Genomic DNA, 15,617 nt, shown 5'->3' with positions numbered 1-15,617 from the left:
ATATATATGTAATGCATATGTAATAATAGATGACAATAATATTATTAATAATAGAATAGTGACTAGCTCTGTTTTTCGAAGAACAGAGGCAAAAAACAGCATTAGCAAGCTAACCGCTAAGTTGCTATACAGTTAACACAACTGTACTGTACTACACTGTAATACAGGTACAATACATTATGTTACAGGTGATGAAATCCACAGTAATGATAACCTGGCTGCTTGTTTTAGTATCTAGTCATAAGAAGTAAAATATCTCGCCTGTTTAGCGAGAACCAATTTAAACCTGTGATCTTGCACAAGACTAACAACTTCGATCTAGTTGTATCTGTGCATCTGCAACACAGTCATTTCATACACCTGCAGTTTACCCTTATCTCCTCTATACCTTTAGTCCAAACTTTTGTACATCATGTTTTGTTACCAAATTCAATTATTGTTGTTTTTAAAATAACATTTTTTTATTACCATTAGAATCATAATTACTAATAAACTAATTCACTTTGAAACATGCATATGGATCACAATGTGCTAATGCAGGAATTTCTGGGAGTGCCGATTGAAATGCTTTTTATATTCTGTACAGGCCGACTCACCCGCTGTGCTAGATGCCCTATAGCATACCACGCTACGGATCATTGTATACCTGCTGGAAGTGTAATTTTGGCCAACAACCTCATCCTTTGTCCCAACCACTTCATTCCTCGCAAGGGCTGTCGTAATCATGAGCATGTTAACGTCAGCTGGTGCTTTGTTTGTTCTGAAGGTCAGTTCTAGTGGCTCCAGTGCGTCATCATTAGGCCTGGAGCTGTTTACTGTAGTTTTCTTTATTTATTCTGTTGGTTGTTGTTAGTTGTTGTAGTGGCGTCCTTTAACCATTTGAAATACAATGAATTCACAATTGGTTTCTATAGGTTGAGGCAGTATAACTGCTGGTTAGAGTTGAGTCTTTCTTCTCTATGTATTTACAGGGGGAAGCCTGCTTTGTTGTGAGTCTTGTCCTGCAGCATTTCATCGTGAGTGTCTTAATATTGACATGCCAGAGGGCAGCTGGTTCTGCAATGACTGTCGGGCCGGCAGGAAACCGCACTACAAGGAAGTCGTGTGGGTTAAAGTGGGTCGATATAGGTCAGCGCTACAGCAGGACGAACCTCTAAGCTCTTTCAAAACACCATTTGCTGATTTTTGCTTTGCCTATGTCCTTTAGAAGTTCCAACATGAAAACAACTCAATAGCTGCTAACCAGATCTACCTACACTGTATGTCCACAAATGTTTGTGGACACCCCTTCTATACAGCTTGTCTAGTACCTGTAGAGAAGTACTTGTAATTAAATACGACTCTCTGGAGCAGATAAACATGAACCTGTTGGCACCATGCCTAATGCCAGGCATATAAAGCCTGGAACAGTGTTCTCTGGAATGATGGATGGCGCTCCATCCAATACTTTTGGGAGTTGGGGATAAGGTGGAGTGGTGATCATCAAGCATTCTGACCTCACTAATGTTATTGTTGCTGAATGCAACAGATCCTCACAGCAGTGCTCCTCTAACATCTAGTAGAAAGTCTTTCCTGGACAGTAGAGACAGTTGCTCCAACAAAAGCAGGATACACTGTTTTTACTACCCTTGATTTCAAACAATGAATAAGCAGGTGTCCCAATATTTTTGTCTATACAGTTTATGTCAGTAGGTTTTTCTACAGAAGAAAACTTTGTAGCAACAGTGGGCGATAAAGGAACAGAAATGGCACCAAATGGCACAGCCCTTAACCATCTCTGCTCCTCATGTGCTCACTGTGTTTCTTTGCTGATTAGTGTGTGTGTGTGTGTGTGTGTGTGTGTGTGTGTGTGTATTCATTCACTGCACAGATGGGTTAAAGGCGGAGGCCCAATTCCATCTGTGTCCAATGCTAATGATAAATATGATTGTCTGAATGAGCAAGCTTTCTTTTGCTGGACATACTGCTATTGAGGTAGATGTTTGTCTCTTTGTTCTGTCAGATGGTGGCCAGCAGAAGTCAGTAATCCTAAGAACATTCCAGAAAATATCCTGCGTATGAGGCATGACGTTGGAGAATTCCCGGTTCTTTTCTTTGGTTCAAATGATTACTTGTGGACCTACCAGGCTCGTGTCTTTCCATATATGGAAGGAGACGCCAACAGTAAAGAGAAAATGGGAAAGGGGGTTGATTCTATTTACAAGAAAGGTATTAGTAAGATTTTCATTTGTACACAGTACACCAACATACATATGAACTTTAGATGGGGGCTGTAATTCATGCATTGTTGCTACTTCCCTAGCTTTAGAGGAAGCTGCCAAAAGATTCCAAGAACTGCAGGCAGAGAAGGAACTTCGTCAGCTTCAGGAGGACCGGAAAAATGACAAGAAACCGCCACCTTACAAGCACATTAAGGTACCGAAGTCTTCAGTTTTCTCTGGTAATTAAACAGAAGTACAATTCACCCCCAGAAACCTCTTCTACACACGCTGAAGTGCACTTACCTATGCGCTTAAACCTTCTCCTGATCTGATCTTATACCACAGGTGAACCGACCAATTGGTAAAGTGCAGATCATCACAGCCGACCTATCCGAAATCCCGCGCTGCAACTGCAAAGCAACGGACGAGAACCCGTGTGGAATGGACTCCGAGTGCATCAACCGCATGCTGCTGTACGAATGCAATCCTCAGGTGTGCCCAGCGGGGGAGCAATGCCAGAACCAGCGCTTTATGAAGCGCGAGTACTCCCAGGTGGAGATTTTCAGGACGCTGTCACGAGGTTGGGGCCTGCGCTGCTCTCACGACATCAAGAAGGTAGCGTTTGAGAATGACGTTGCTTTGAGCTTTTGTATTAGCTCAGACATGTTGGAAATTAAATAACGGCAAAGGTGGGGTCAGTCATTTTGAAGTATTCTACATTATTATATATGTTATTAATATTTGCCAAAGCTATCATCACATTCAACTGTCAAACTTAAATACAGCAAAACCCTGTTTCCATGGCCACCCGTCTCCGTCGCCACCCCAGAGACAAAAACACACAGCACACAGCAGGCAGCTGTAACTCAGCCTTAGTTTACTGCCTAAATGCCTTAAGAAAAGTTCTGACCCACACTCAGCTGGTCATTTCTTTAAAGACCAAATAACACCATCAGTTTCCAAACCCAGACAGAAACAATTTGACCGCTCCTAGGTCAAGACAAGCGTGAACACTGGTGTTGCTTTACGAATTAGGCTAACTTTTCTCTACATCTGGTACACAGGTATGTTGCATGGCATCTTTATGTTCTAGACAGTGCATCTGACACATATTAGCTGTAGAGGCAACACTGAAGGACGTGGAAGTTTTTTATTATTATTATTATTATTATTATTATTATTATTATTAATTTGTCGTATTTTCCCTCCCCCCAATTTGGAACTGCCATTTATCCCATCTGACACTAGGAGGGTTAACGCATGTGTCCTCTGATACATTCAAAGCCAGCCAACGCTTCTCTCCGAACATTGCCAGGCAGCCAACACACTCTGAGCTAACCATTTAACAGATGCCTGTCCCGGCCAACATCGAGAGAGAGCACCAAGGCGGGTGGGTAGATGCCGGATGGCGCCCACAGCCAAACAGTTGTGCTCTCTTGGACTCCGGCCACTGACAGCAAAGCGTCATGGCTCGAGATTCAAACTTGTGACCCCCTCGGACTAAAGTGGTACCTTGTTAGACCACTAAGCCACTCAGAGCCCCAGGAAGTGGCCGATTTGGCTTGATTGTGGAAGCTTCGGCTAACCTCCAAAATCTTTGACCCCCACCTTTAAGTTCAATTGAAGCACAGCTTGCAAAAACATACAAAGAAGTCTAACCATTCTTCTGCTGTTTGGCATCAGGGGGAGTTTGTAAATGAATACGTTGGAGAAGTGATTGATGAGGAGGAATGCCGGGCTCGGATCAGGCACGCTCAGGAGAACGACATTGGGAACTTCTACATGTTAACACTGGATAAGGTGATACCTTCAGCCGGAACCATGTTAATGTCATACCATGGAAAGCTTTTCATCTTGCATTGCTTTTTACTAGTGTTGTAGTCGAAACTGTTAGAGGTGAGGCCGTGTCAAGGCCGTGTCAAGATGATGATTTTAAGCTAACTCTGTAATTAAACCAGCTTAATATTTGCCATATATTAATAACCGTTCTACCTAAATTACATTTGCTGATTAAATGGATGGTAATGGATTCTGTGCCTTAAAACAAAGACCAGTGTAATACTGTAGAGACAGTGAATACTGGAGTATTTACATTATTTAGGCCAGTTCTGCTAAATATAATAAATACATTAAAGTGAGCTCGTTTTGTATCAGGACTCACATGACAGTAGGAAAGTGAAAGACCTAGCTTTTTTGTACCTCTCACTTATATTGAAATGCTATAGGAGCGTACACACCTGTTGTTGCAGTGTGTGTTGCATGTGGCCTGTATAAAAGGCTGGCTACTTTGTCTAACGGCACATTTACCATCAAAGGCCGCTTCCGGACTCAAGTACTACGATGCTACATAAAGTGTAGCCTGTACACTTTCAAATTTATCATTCCAAAAGGGGATCCAGACATCTAAAAGGAAGACAGGAGTGCCTGAGGTCTGTATTTTAAGTGGTCCCTTAGGAGTTCAGTCTAAATTTAACCGTTTGTTCTGGACATTTTCGCCTTGGCTGCTTTATAGGCAAGGCATAATACATAATACAGGCCAGTAAGAAGTATGAGGACTGAATCAACAGCCCACTAAAGAAACATTTAAAGGGTGTACAGAAAGGCTGGAAAGGTTTTCTGGTACAAACCACACACATTTCAAGAATTGAGTATAATGTAAATATAGAGATATACATATACATAATATATTCATGGTCCTTTAGGCTTTCTGACATCTTAGGAAAGCATAACGCAGTGTGCTTTTTCAAATGTGTCTATGTTTTATTAGGACCGCATTATTGACGCAGGACCCAAGGGCAACCAGGCCAGATTTATGAACCATAGTTGCCAGCCTAACTGTGAGACCCAAAAATGGACAGTGAATGGAGACACTCGGGTTGGACTTTTTGCCTTGGTAGACATTCCCGCTGGTAAGGAGCATTATCTGAAATTACAAGGTTTTAACTCTTGGCGGAGAGTTTGGTAACCTAATCTTCATACACTTTGAAATAATTGGACTTTCAGGTAGTGGTAGTAGAGAAACTTCCCATAATGAATTCCTGAATTAAACACGGATGCTCTTTTTAAAATTTATTTTATTTATTTATTTATTTATGTATTTTTTTACTCTGAAGGTACGGAGCTTACGTTCAACTATAACCTTGAGTGTCTGGGGAACGGAAAGACAGTGTGTAAATGTGGTGCACCCAACTGCAGTGGTTTCCTGGGAGTGAGGCCAAAGGTAGACATTATTGTTTTTTTTTTTTTGTTTTTTTTTACCATTTAATAAGATGTCAGTAGAAGATTATCAAGAAGCTCAAGAAGCCTGTTATTGTACAGTTCAAACCTAATACCCTTATGTTTCTCAGAATAATCCCCCATCAGATGATAAGGGCCGCAAGAAGAAGAAAGGTCACATGAAACGCAAACCACAGCAGGAACTGACCAAGGAGCGAGAGGACGAGTGCTTCAGCTGTGGAGACGGGGGCCAGATGGTTTCTTGCAAGAGGCCAGGGTGTCCGAAGGTTTACCATGCAGACTGTCTCAACCTGACCAAAAGACCTGCAGGTCAGTCCTGACACTCATATATGCCAGTGTTTCCAAGTGCAGTACACAATGTAATTATTTATAAAGCTTTAACCCTTTAAGCAAAGGGTTAATTTAGTCTGTAAAGCAGCATCATGCGACAATTAGCATTTCTTGCTCCTGGGCTCCCCCTGTAGCCAGGAAATGGAATTCATTCTTTGAGACGCCACTAAAGGACACGCTTTACACGTGCAGTTTACAAGCTAAGAGAAACAGAACCGGCATCTCAAGTAAAAGAAGCGGCCATTCTTCCCACTTCACTCAAGTTATATAGTGCAGTTTCAAGTATGTCAAGCCTGGAGTAGCTTCAACATTTTGAAGCTGTTATTTTAAGGTAAAACTGCTGCATAGTGCTGCTTTAAAGTGTCTCTGTTTCAAGGCGTAACAGTCTCTAAATGCTGTTGTTGTGCCTATTTGGTGCTGCAGGGCGATGGGAGTGTCCTTGGCACCAGTGTGACCTCTGTGGACAAGAGGCAGCCTCCTTCTGTGAGATGTGCCCCAGCTCTTACTGCGTGGAGCATCGAGACGGCATGCTCTTCATCTCCAAGCTGGACGGGCGCCTGTCCTGCAGCGAGCACGACCCGTGCGGGCCCGAGCCCCTGGAGCCGGGAGAGATCCGGGAGTATGCACCAGAGCAGGCCACCACTTACCCCGTCAAAGCCTTCTCCCTGATCAAGGCAGCTAACGACACCAATCTGCCTGCCCCCACAGGTCATTCCCCTGTGCCCACCCCCACACCAGTGGTGTCCTCTAGTCCCTCTAGTCCTTCACTTGCTATTAACATTGCTTTGAACAGCCCATACTCACCCGTGTCTTCCTACGGAGAGGAAAAGGAAGACGAAGAGGGTGTGGTGGTGGAGCAAGAGGAAAGGAAAATGGATGGCGTGAAAACGACGGAGGAAACACGTGAAGAAGGAGATGGCAGTTGCACGACTGAACGCCAGTCGTCAGTACAGAATCGGAAAGAAAAAAGAGGTATGAAAGTTACCCTACCTCTGTGAATCTGTTCACTTTAACTCTTTCACTCTACTGTCGCGAGTCTAGTAACGCACTTGAGTGTCTCCATAGTGCATTTCACTACAGCTGTAGGACGGAAGCAAAAGGACAGTGGACCCTGTTGGTCTTAATTAAGTCAGTGAGTTTGTTATTCTGGGGGTTTAAACTTGATTACAGGTCATTTTCTCACTACAGGAAACAGAAAACTTCATAGTTTTAGTGTACTGTAATGTAGGTGACAGTGTAAAATGAACAGATCAATCTTTAGATAACTAACCATGTGTGCGGGCTAACAGCTTTTTAAAGAAATCACACGGAATTGCAAAGGCATCATGATTGAAAGTATCCTCGAAACACTATTTTTCTCAGTCATTGACTGTTAAGTTCTGTATGCAGACAATCTTTAACACTAAACCTGCGCTCACACTAGAAGGCGACAAGTCGCTTCCATGTTTCTCTATTTGTTTTCTAAAAATCGTTATTAAATATGTGTTTATTAAGTACATTTGTAATAAAAAATTGATTAAAATCATGGTTATGAGCCCTCTTTCCATGTTTAACCCTACACATGTCTATGGTTGAAAATCGGAATGAAGTGGCGGTAGAAACAAAAAAGTCAGGGAGCAGAAGCTGGGGACTTTGACCCGCCGTGTGTACGATTGGTCCGGAAATTGGTTGGAGCCAATTTGTTGGATCAAATCGCTTAGATTGGCGCTTAATTTACATAAAATTTCACAAAATCTCAACTCGATTTGTCGATTGTCACTAAATTGCGGCCCCAAATCCCATACTCCTGTAAGATATGACTGTACGCTTGTCGCTCTGTCACCTGCTAATGTGAGCACAGCATAAGAGTTTGATTTGCACTCACAAAAACGCTAGAAAAAAATCTGCCTATGATGGAAACAGTTTAGGCTTATACTTTGAATGAAGCTATTTATAAGTGGTAATTTAAATTTATAAGTGGTAAAATAGTGGAACACTACAGCACGTCCAGCCTTACCCATATCCTGTTTTTTAAAACTTGAAGACTGTTGCTTACTAAAAACTAGCCTCATACTTTTTTCTTTTTTCTTTTTTTTTAAATAGTGATTTTATTTTATAGCTTCTTCTCAAAGCTTGATTAGTAAGTTAACTTGAAAATACATATGTTGAGACTAAGGAGCCTAAGGGTGTGTTTATACTTAGTAGTTTGGTTCCCTTGGTCCAGGAAACATGCAAGATGCTTTGCATCTGCAATCAAATCAAAACGTCAAATCTAACCTCTGGATCCTTAATCCTGTCTGAACCATGTCGTTCTGATCCCAGTATTAAACCACGTTTTTCATCCGAATTTGTTCACGGAACGACTTTACTGTGGCTGCATCCCAACCCACACATGTTTTTACTTCACTGAGGCAATTACGCTAATGAATGCAGCTCTAATGGTGGTCTTGGGGACAGGAGTGACTCCGTGCCTGTGCCCATTTCTGCCTTTGATTTGTGTTATGTACATTATTCTAAAGGCAGCATTCACACTTCGCACTAACTGAGCAATCGACCCAAAGCTGACAAGTATAAACACACCTGAAGATGATGTCTATTCTTAACTACTCAGAACATCAGTAATGCACAGACGTGAGACCACCAGTGGAGCTCTGGCCTTTTGTATGATGTTATGGAGGATTTATGTGTCATGTTAGATAATACTGCTCCCATCTTTTCTTTCTTAATGCCTTTGACCGAATGTGCACAGAAGCTAACAAAATACCCAGTGTACTTTTAAAATCCTTGATTTTAGCATCACCTGCTGGTAAGACTTAAAAAAAGGGGGGAAAAAAAACTACACAGCCTTAGATTGCCATCAAAAAAGGGTGTCCACACTGCATCTTCTCAACATCAGAGTGTTTGAGTAACGTGTAACATATTGTGGCCTCCATGAATCAGTGGGTTGGTTGGAGTAAACCACCGACTGATTGTGTATATTTGTAAATTAAAGCTCTATACAAAAGTCCCATCACAAGCCGTTTCTGCAGCTAGCTAGGCATTTTGGTGTACAGGTCACTGCAAGACTTTGGGCAGTCTGTTATGTTGAGTGGCGCTTCATCAAACCCTTCTACTCTTAGAACTAATAGCATAGTGAACCTAAAAAGAAACCACGACCGGGCCGAACAAGGCAGCGAGGGCTTTCGATTAAACGGATGTGTTCCCTGGTTCTCTGCATGTTCTCTGCTCGGTCTCCCCAAAAAGTGATGTGGTACAGCGGTCCCTCATCAGACAGCTAGCGTGTTGCACTTTCTTGTAGAGCACTACATGTTTTTAACTGCGTTCATATGTACAGTGACGGCTTCCATTTTTTTACACTCCTCTGAGAACCTGCCATCGTCCTGCTTTGGTATGCTTTATAGTGGTGTATCAGCCAAAACTGTGGAAGGGGAAAACAAACAAACAAACATAAAACTTGATGCCTTGTGAGAGAATTTAATTGTGCTGTAGCGCTTTGTACAGAATAAATGACAGTACAGAAAATTTCACATTCTTGCTGGAACATAGTTGTGTTTTTCTCTTTTTGAGGTCAGCTGACACAGTACACACAGTAAACTGAGACTGAGGACATTATTACAGTTCAAGTGCTTCTTGAAAGCAGATCCCGGGCACACAAACAAATACTGACTTGGAATTCAGATCTAAGCCCCCCCCCTCCCAAAAAAAGTGATGATTCTTTTCAGAGAGTCGTCCACCGCTGATTATCTGATCTCTTACAAGGTTCCTTCTTCTGCAGAGGGTCACAATAATTGTCTCGTATTAGTAGGTCAATACTGTGTGCACAACTGGGAGTGTACATAGGTTTGGGTTCCTGTGGTCGAAGGATACATTTGGTTGATTTTCTAGGTGAAAGCAAAGTGGAAAAAACTTAGGGCTGGGCGATATGGTAAAAGTATTATATGATATTTGAAGATATGTTCACAATATTTATCACAGTATTTATCATGATACATGTGACTGCAGCCAAAAATCATTAGTTGTGACAATTTCTTAAAAACCTACTATCCAAATACTGTAGTATTTGAATACTAGTGATGTTTATTGCAGTAATTACACTCTGCAATGAAACATAGCACTGGCGATATCCTCAATATGCTGAGAAAAAGCAACAAAATTGTTCACGCTACGATAAAATACCGTCACACTGCCCACTGCTACTGAACGTACACACCATAGAGCACAATTCTGTTTATTTTAACAATTTGACATATAGGAAATCGCTGCTGTCCAATGAAAAACTCATATTGCTCATATTCATCATATTTGTCCGTTTTTAGTTTCCTCCATGGTTTAAACCCTGTAGCTGCTCTGTACACTGTGTAAATAATTCTGGATGAACGGACCAATAGAAATGCTCCAGATTACTTTCAGCAAACTCTTAATTTACTTTGACTTCCTTTCAAAGTTAAACTTTTTACCGTCTCCTGTATAGTCACCATTTTGGAGATAAATGTTTTTCATTGGACTGCGACGAAGAGTCAAATCTAACATCTCATGTGCTTTTTTTAAATAAAGCAAATAAACAGTAAATATGCTTTACATTGTGAACATGGACTTATTTTCACTTGGAAAGTCAACGCCACATGTAATTTGACCAGGGGTGCCCAGACATTTGCATAAGACTATACAGAGAGCATAGAACAGAAGAAGAACGAGATATGTACAGACGTATAGTTTTTAGTGTCGAGTGCATCAGGGTTATTCATACGACTGGGTCATGAGAACAAAGCTACACACCGCAAATACACAATTGGCACCACAGTCTGACAGGTTTTTGCCTGCTGAATATCTGGCAAAACGGTGTAAAGTTCGAGCTGGATAAAGCTTGCGACAAACAGCGTTAAACATGGTGTGAAACTTCCAGACAGAAGTGTGTACTCTGTATAGGCACAATAGCAATTGAAAGCAAATTAAGGCTGCATGTACAAAAAGCAACAGTTTCATTTTTACACTGACAAAGACGAGAGTCTCGGTTCAGAAAACTGAAGTAAAATTAAATTAAATTAAAAAGACAGATTTTTCTGTCCGGGTCCTGTAATTCTTTTTCTTTTTTTTTACTGTAAACATAAACATCACATTCAACAAGCGCTTCAGATTAGCTCAGAGTTGAGCAAATGAACCAGCTGCTTTCACAGCCACTTTAACTCATACTGTAGAGGATCAGGGGCTTCCATGCAATGTAGGATCTCACCTCATTTTCTGCCCCATTAAAAAAAAAAAAAAAAAAAAAAAAAAAAAAAAAAAACTCTAGATCTCCATGAACCTGAACCTCAAGCTCCGCTCAATTCAGAAGGTTACACTGTAGGGTGCAACTGAGAACATTTACATAAAGACACTTCCACATATTAAAGCAGATGTCTCTCAGACACCATAAATGTCATCGTGAGACATGCTTGGGTTCGCAGGACCGTTGGAAACTTTTTCCATGTGTACTGCTTTCTTGTGCCAGACCGTTCACATTGGTGACATTCTCATAAGAAACATTTGCAGCTTGCACAGTAGTGGTGGAGTCACTCCAGCAGAAAGAAGTAGTAAACACTATAATTATAATAATAATAATAATAGTAATAAAAAGAAATAAAAAAAAAAAGAAAGTACACATGCGCACTTGGAACCAGTTCAGTCAAACCACCGGCCAAGACTTAACCTCATCAGTTTTACCAGACGCAATATAACTAGTCTCAGAAAGTGTCAAACGGAAGCATATTCTAACAACCACTACAACCTTAGCTTACTAATAGCCAAATAGTGACGGTATGGCGAGCAGCTCTTTACTATGTGTAAACGTAGATGGCTGCAGTCCATGAAACATCAAACGGAAACCTTTAAATTAACTTCAAAAAACTAAACAAAACAAAGGCTCTCAAGGCAATTATGCTGCGGGGGGAAAAAAGGCCATCGAGAACAATGGTAACGATCAGCTCCATGCGATTCAGGGTTCCAGTTCTCCTTTCCTTCCCCTTTACAGAAGAAGGAAGTGTCAGCTTGTGTTTTAATCCAGTCTTCGACCATCAACTCATGAGTCTCATAAATTATTTTTTGTTTTGTAATGCAGCTTAGCCAGCCCTACACTCTGCACAACTGAGAGTGAGAAATAAGGGGGGGGGGAGAAGAGAGAGAACAGTCTTAGTTTTTAAAATAATCCAGTATTTCCAGGTGACCCAAGAAAACAAACATGCCCTATGTTGGGTCAGTGGTGGCAACAGGTGTAGAAATAAGAGTCCTTCTTTTGGCCGAGGTCCACTCCTTTCTCGTCTGTAAGAAAAGATTAGGAATGAAAATTAGGGAAGTTGAGAGCAAATCATTAGATTCTCAGCATGTTTATCACTAATTACATTCCCAATCTATTAATCCCGGCACACATCCCACAGGTATGTACAGCCCAAATCATGCAACACAACCTGCAGGAGCCTGAAGTTACTACCACCTTAAACTAGGTGACTTTTGTTTTTATTTGTTTTAGCTTATTTAAGAATACACTTTAAATATAAAATACATATAAAAATATGACTGAATAATTGATTGTATCCCTGCAAATTAATTAGGCAGAAATTGTGATGTTACCTTTAAGCGACAGACTCTCACCTGGCATGAGCTCAAACGCTGAGTTACTGAAGTCCTCTGCTACTTTCATGAAGAGTTCATCTGTTACAAAGAGTCAAATATTAAACTTTTACTGTGACCACCTGCGCATTTACACCCTAAAAACAAGCCTAAAACACTGCTTACCGACATTGTTGCCCGTTTTACTAGACGTTTCAAAATGCTGTGCTCCAATTTCTGAGAAGGACAAAAGACAAGTACTGATCAGTACACACAGAAATGACTGATTACGTTAATCAGACATTTAAAATGTTTGAATGCTGACAGTGAATTGGACGGTTTACCATCTGCAAAGTCCTGTACGTCATGGTAGTCTACTTGTCGCGCACTCCTGTCGGCCTCGATGAGGTCATTCTTTGTCCCGCACAAATAGATCTTGCAGTGCTATGAATCAGGCATGAGGACAGTGGTTGTAAAGAACAGAACCCAGCAGATTAAACGTACAAAGAAGGCAAATCAAGCCTGGATGTCACAGAAGCACAGTGGCTTGTTTACCTCCTCACAAGTCTGCAACTCCTTCACCCAGAACCTGGCCCTCAGGAAGCTGCTGCTGTCCGTCAGGTCTAAAGTGCAGCGGTCCAGTAGAGCATGACATTAACACATGACATTAAGATAACAGCATGTTGTCCTACAAAAACCTTACGCTGTAAACAACTAGAAACATGAAGTCAGAGGAAAAATCATAACCTCATGTTTCTTCAAGGAGATAAGAAACCCTACCGTAGCAGACAATGGCAGCTCGGGCACCTCTGTAGTAAATTCTGCTCATGGCTTCGTATCGTTCAGACCCAGCTGTGTCCTGGACAGAGAGACAGACAGCATTGTTTGTCTTTATGAGGTTAATGTCTGCGATGGAGTCATTTCAGAAGCACACATGAACACACATTCAGCACTCACCCATATACCCAGCGTAATAACTTTGTCACTGATGTTGATGGCCTTTGCAACAAATGCGGCTCCAATGGTCTGTTGGGCGGAAAATATGACGGTAAGCACTGCAATTCAAGATACTTCTTCTATGAGTCAGGCTTACAAGGTATTCATGCATGTTTGAAGTGACACAGTTGTTCCAATTTAGCAAAACAACTTTAGACAAGGACACACACGGTTAAAATCTCTACTTAGCAACGAAGAAATATAGCCCAAGTCTCAATGCTAATTGTGGATCACAAAGTCTCCAAACTCCAGAATGTCTTAACATGCCAAGGCCTCTCGACTTTCTGTTCCTGATCATGATGGACTACTGCTGGAAATTTCTGTGTGGCCTCAGTCTGTTTGACAGAACTCGCTGGATTGGGCAACCTCAGAATACAACAGGAAAGTCCAGTGAGCTCAGCACAGATCTGTGAAGGATGACTGCAGTTTTACACAATTCAGGAATGTCTCTTGGAGCCATTTCTAAAACAACTGCAGACTCAAAGTTCAATATATCAGTTCAAACTGTTATTGGGAGGCGGAGCCACTTGTAGCCAAGGTCTGAAAGAAGACCCAAACGGTCACAGGTTCAGATGATCAGGCTCAACCTAATAACTACCATGGCCCACGTCCACCCTGAACTGTAAGCTGTGGACTGAGAGGCTGCTATCCAAGAAACAAGCAACTGCTCCAAAATCAGCACCTTTGAGCTCGACTAAAATTGCAGGTGACCACATTAGCAAGTCTTCTGGGAGAAGGTTTTATCGTGTTGCATTAAACTCCAAGAACCCTGTGCCAACTGTTAAACATGGTGGTGGTAGTTCTGGGGCTGCTCGACTGCCAGTGGAACTGGTACACTGCTCAAAGTGGATGGAGACTGTTAAAGCACCAAATTCTTGTTTATTTTTTATACAAGATGTACATGATCCCTAATTTTGCCCCAGAAGTAGTACAGTTAAGTCACTGACAGCCTGGTACGGTCATGACGTACATCTCCAAGAGTGTATAGAAACCTCCGACCACCTGTGTGTTGGATGTGAGAAAGGTTCTACATAAGAGGAATAAATAAGTAGCTCAAGTAGTAGTGTTCAGCTTCCCCTCCCAGGAAGAAGAAGGTGGGCTTCAGAGAAGGGATCTCCAGGTGTGCCTTGCTCACATTTTGGTACGGTCCGACAAGAAACCGATGGTGTACGTATCTCTCCACCAGGCTGGTTTTGCCCACACTCTCCTTTCCAAGCATGACCACCTTGGCATCAACACGCATGGCTGTCATGTTCCGTCTGTCCGAATGGAGGGAATCTGAAAGGAAAGACCTACTCAGTTAATACAGACAGGAGCAAACACAACTTAATAATATTAGGAAAATAAAAAAATTAAAAAGAGCTGAAGGAGACTTTTCTGGTGAAAGAAAACCACAGGGTCGGAGACAAATCATATGAAGAAGCTAGAAGACAACATCCCGTCGACCTGCCACACAATGACCACATCACCCTGTCCATCTTACACAGGCCTTACACAACACTGCACACCAACCTTACTGGGCATGACTTTCACTCCACACTCATGTTTACAGACACCCACAGTTTAACACACTCACGTTAGCCATCTTTTCTACACAGACACCAGTTAGTAGCCTTTACTGTTTACTCCAACGTAGCTTACTAGCTAACCTACAGCTGCCCTGCGTGGTAAACATGAGCCCAGTGTGTGAGAGATAGCTGGCTAGCTAGCACGCAGCTAACTGTTACTCAACATAGCCATCAAGTCATGTAACACCAGTCTCATCAGGTTAGCTAGTAAGCATGCTTGTTCTCCACTTACCTTTAAATCAGGTCCGATTAGGCTGAAAACCCGTTGTTGTGGTCAGCTGTCAGCTACTTATTGGTGCTAACAGTTAGCTACGTAGCTAGCTAACGTTCATTAGTTAGCTATAGCTAGCTCTACCATCTCAGACCGAAACCGCTCGGACAGCCAGCCCCCCTCGGGTTAAAGCACCCAGCTAATGTAGGGTTAGCTACACATAAACACATCCCCCTCCTCCCCCCCTTACAATCTTATGCCGGCTACGGTACCGTCACACCTACTCAACAGCAAACTAGCTAATGTCTAGCTAGCGGGCTTAGTCCTATTTCCCACACTTGGCAGTAAAAGTGCTGGAGGTAGCTAACTAGCTGTTCCTTTGGCCAGAAAGCTCCAAATCAAACAGCTCTTTCAGCTTCAGCTTCAGCTTCAGCCTTCCACTAGAAAAGCTGTTCGGCCCATTGGACAGTATTTTTATAGACACACACACACACTAAAAACAAACACTCCTCC

General features: G+C 42.0%; 2 protein-coding genes across 3 annotated transcripts in view; one reads left to right on the top strand and one right to left on the bottom strand.

Moving 5' to 3' along the window:
- Positions 1-10,753, top strand: part of nsd1b (nuclear receptor binding SET domain protein 1b) — a 24,064-nt gene extending 13,311 nt beyond the window's left edge. For both annotated transcript variants that reach the window (XM_072661400.1, XM_072661401.1), the window contains 10 exons: positions 587-766; positions 972-1,128; positions 2,003-2,208; positions 2,303-2,415; positions 2,547-2,816; positions 3,885-4,001; positions 4,969-5,110; positions 5,315-5,421; positions 5,549-5,747; positions 6,192-10,753. In XM_072661400.1, coding sequence (XP_072517501.1) covers positions 587-766; positions 972-1,128; positions 2,003-2,208; positions 2,303-2,415; positions 2,547-2,816; positions 3,885-4,001; positions 4,969-5,110; positions 5,315-5,421; positions 5,549-5,747; positions 6,192-6,766 — 2,066 coding nt within the window. In that variant the 3' untranslated portion in view covers positions 6,767-10,753. The remainder of the gene's footprint in view (positions 1-586; positions 767-971; positions 1,129-2,002; positions 2,209-2,302; positions 2,416-2,546; positions 2,817-3,884; positions 4,002-4,968; positions 5,111-5,314; positions 5,422-5,548; positions 5,748-6,191) is intronic.
- rab24 (RAB24, member RAS oncogene family) lies at positions 9,202-15,617 on the bottom strand. Its single transcript, XM_072661403.1, has 9 exons — positions 15,126-15,617; positions 14,461-14,603; positions 13,287-13,355; positions 13,110-13,188; positions 12,885-12,952; positions 12,674-12,773; positions 12,516-12,566; positions 12,372-12,431; positions 9,202-12,041 (listed from the first exon to the last, which is right to left on the bottom strand). Exons 2-9 carry the CDS (start codon positions 14,575-14,577, stop codon positions 11,977-11,979), a joined length of 609 nt encoding a protein of 202 aa, XP_072517504.1. The 5' UTR covers positions 14,578-14,603; positions 15,126-15,617; the 3' UTR covers positions 9,202-11,976.

This window comes from Salminus brasiliensis, chromosome 18 (genome assembly GCF_030463535.1).
Source record: "Salminus brasiliensis chromosome 18, fSalBra1.hap2, whole genome shotgun sequence".
Classification (NCBI taxonomy): domain Eukaryota; kingdom Metazoa; phylum Chordata; class Actinopteri; order Characiformes; family Bryconidae; genus Salminus; species Salminus brasiliensis.
The sequence above is the reverse complement of the archived record's forward strand: the minus strand, read 5'-3'. Positions and strand labels throughout refer to the sequence as shown.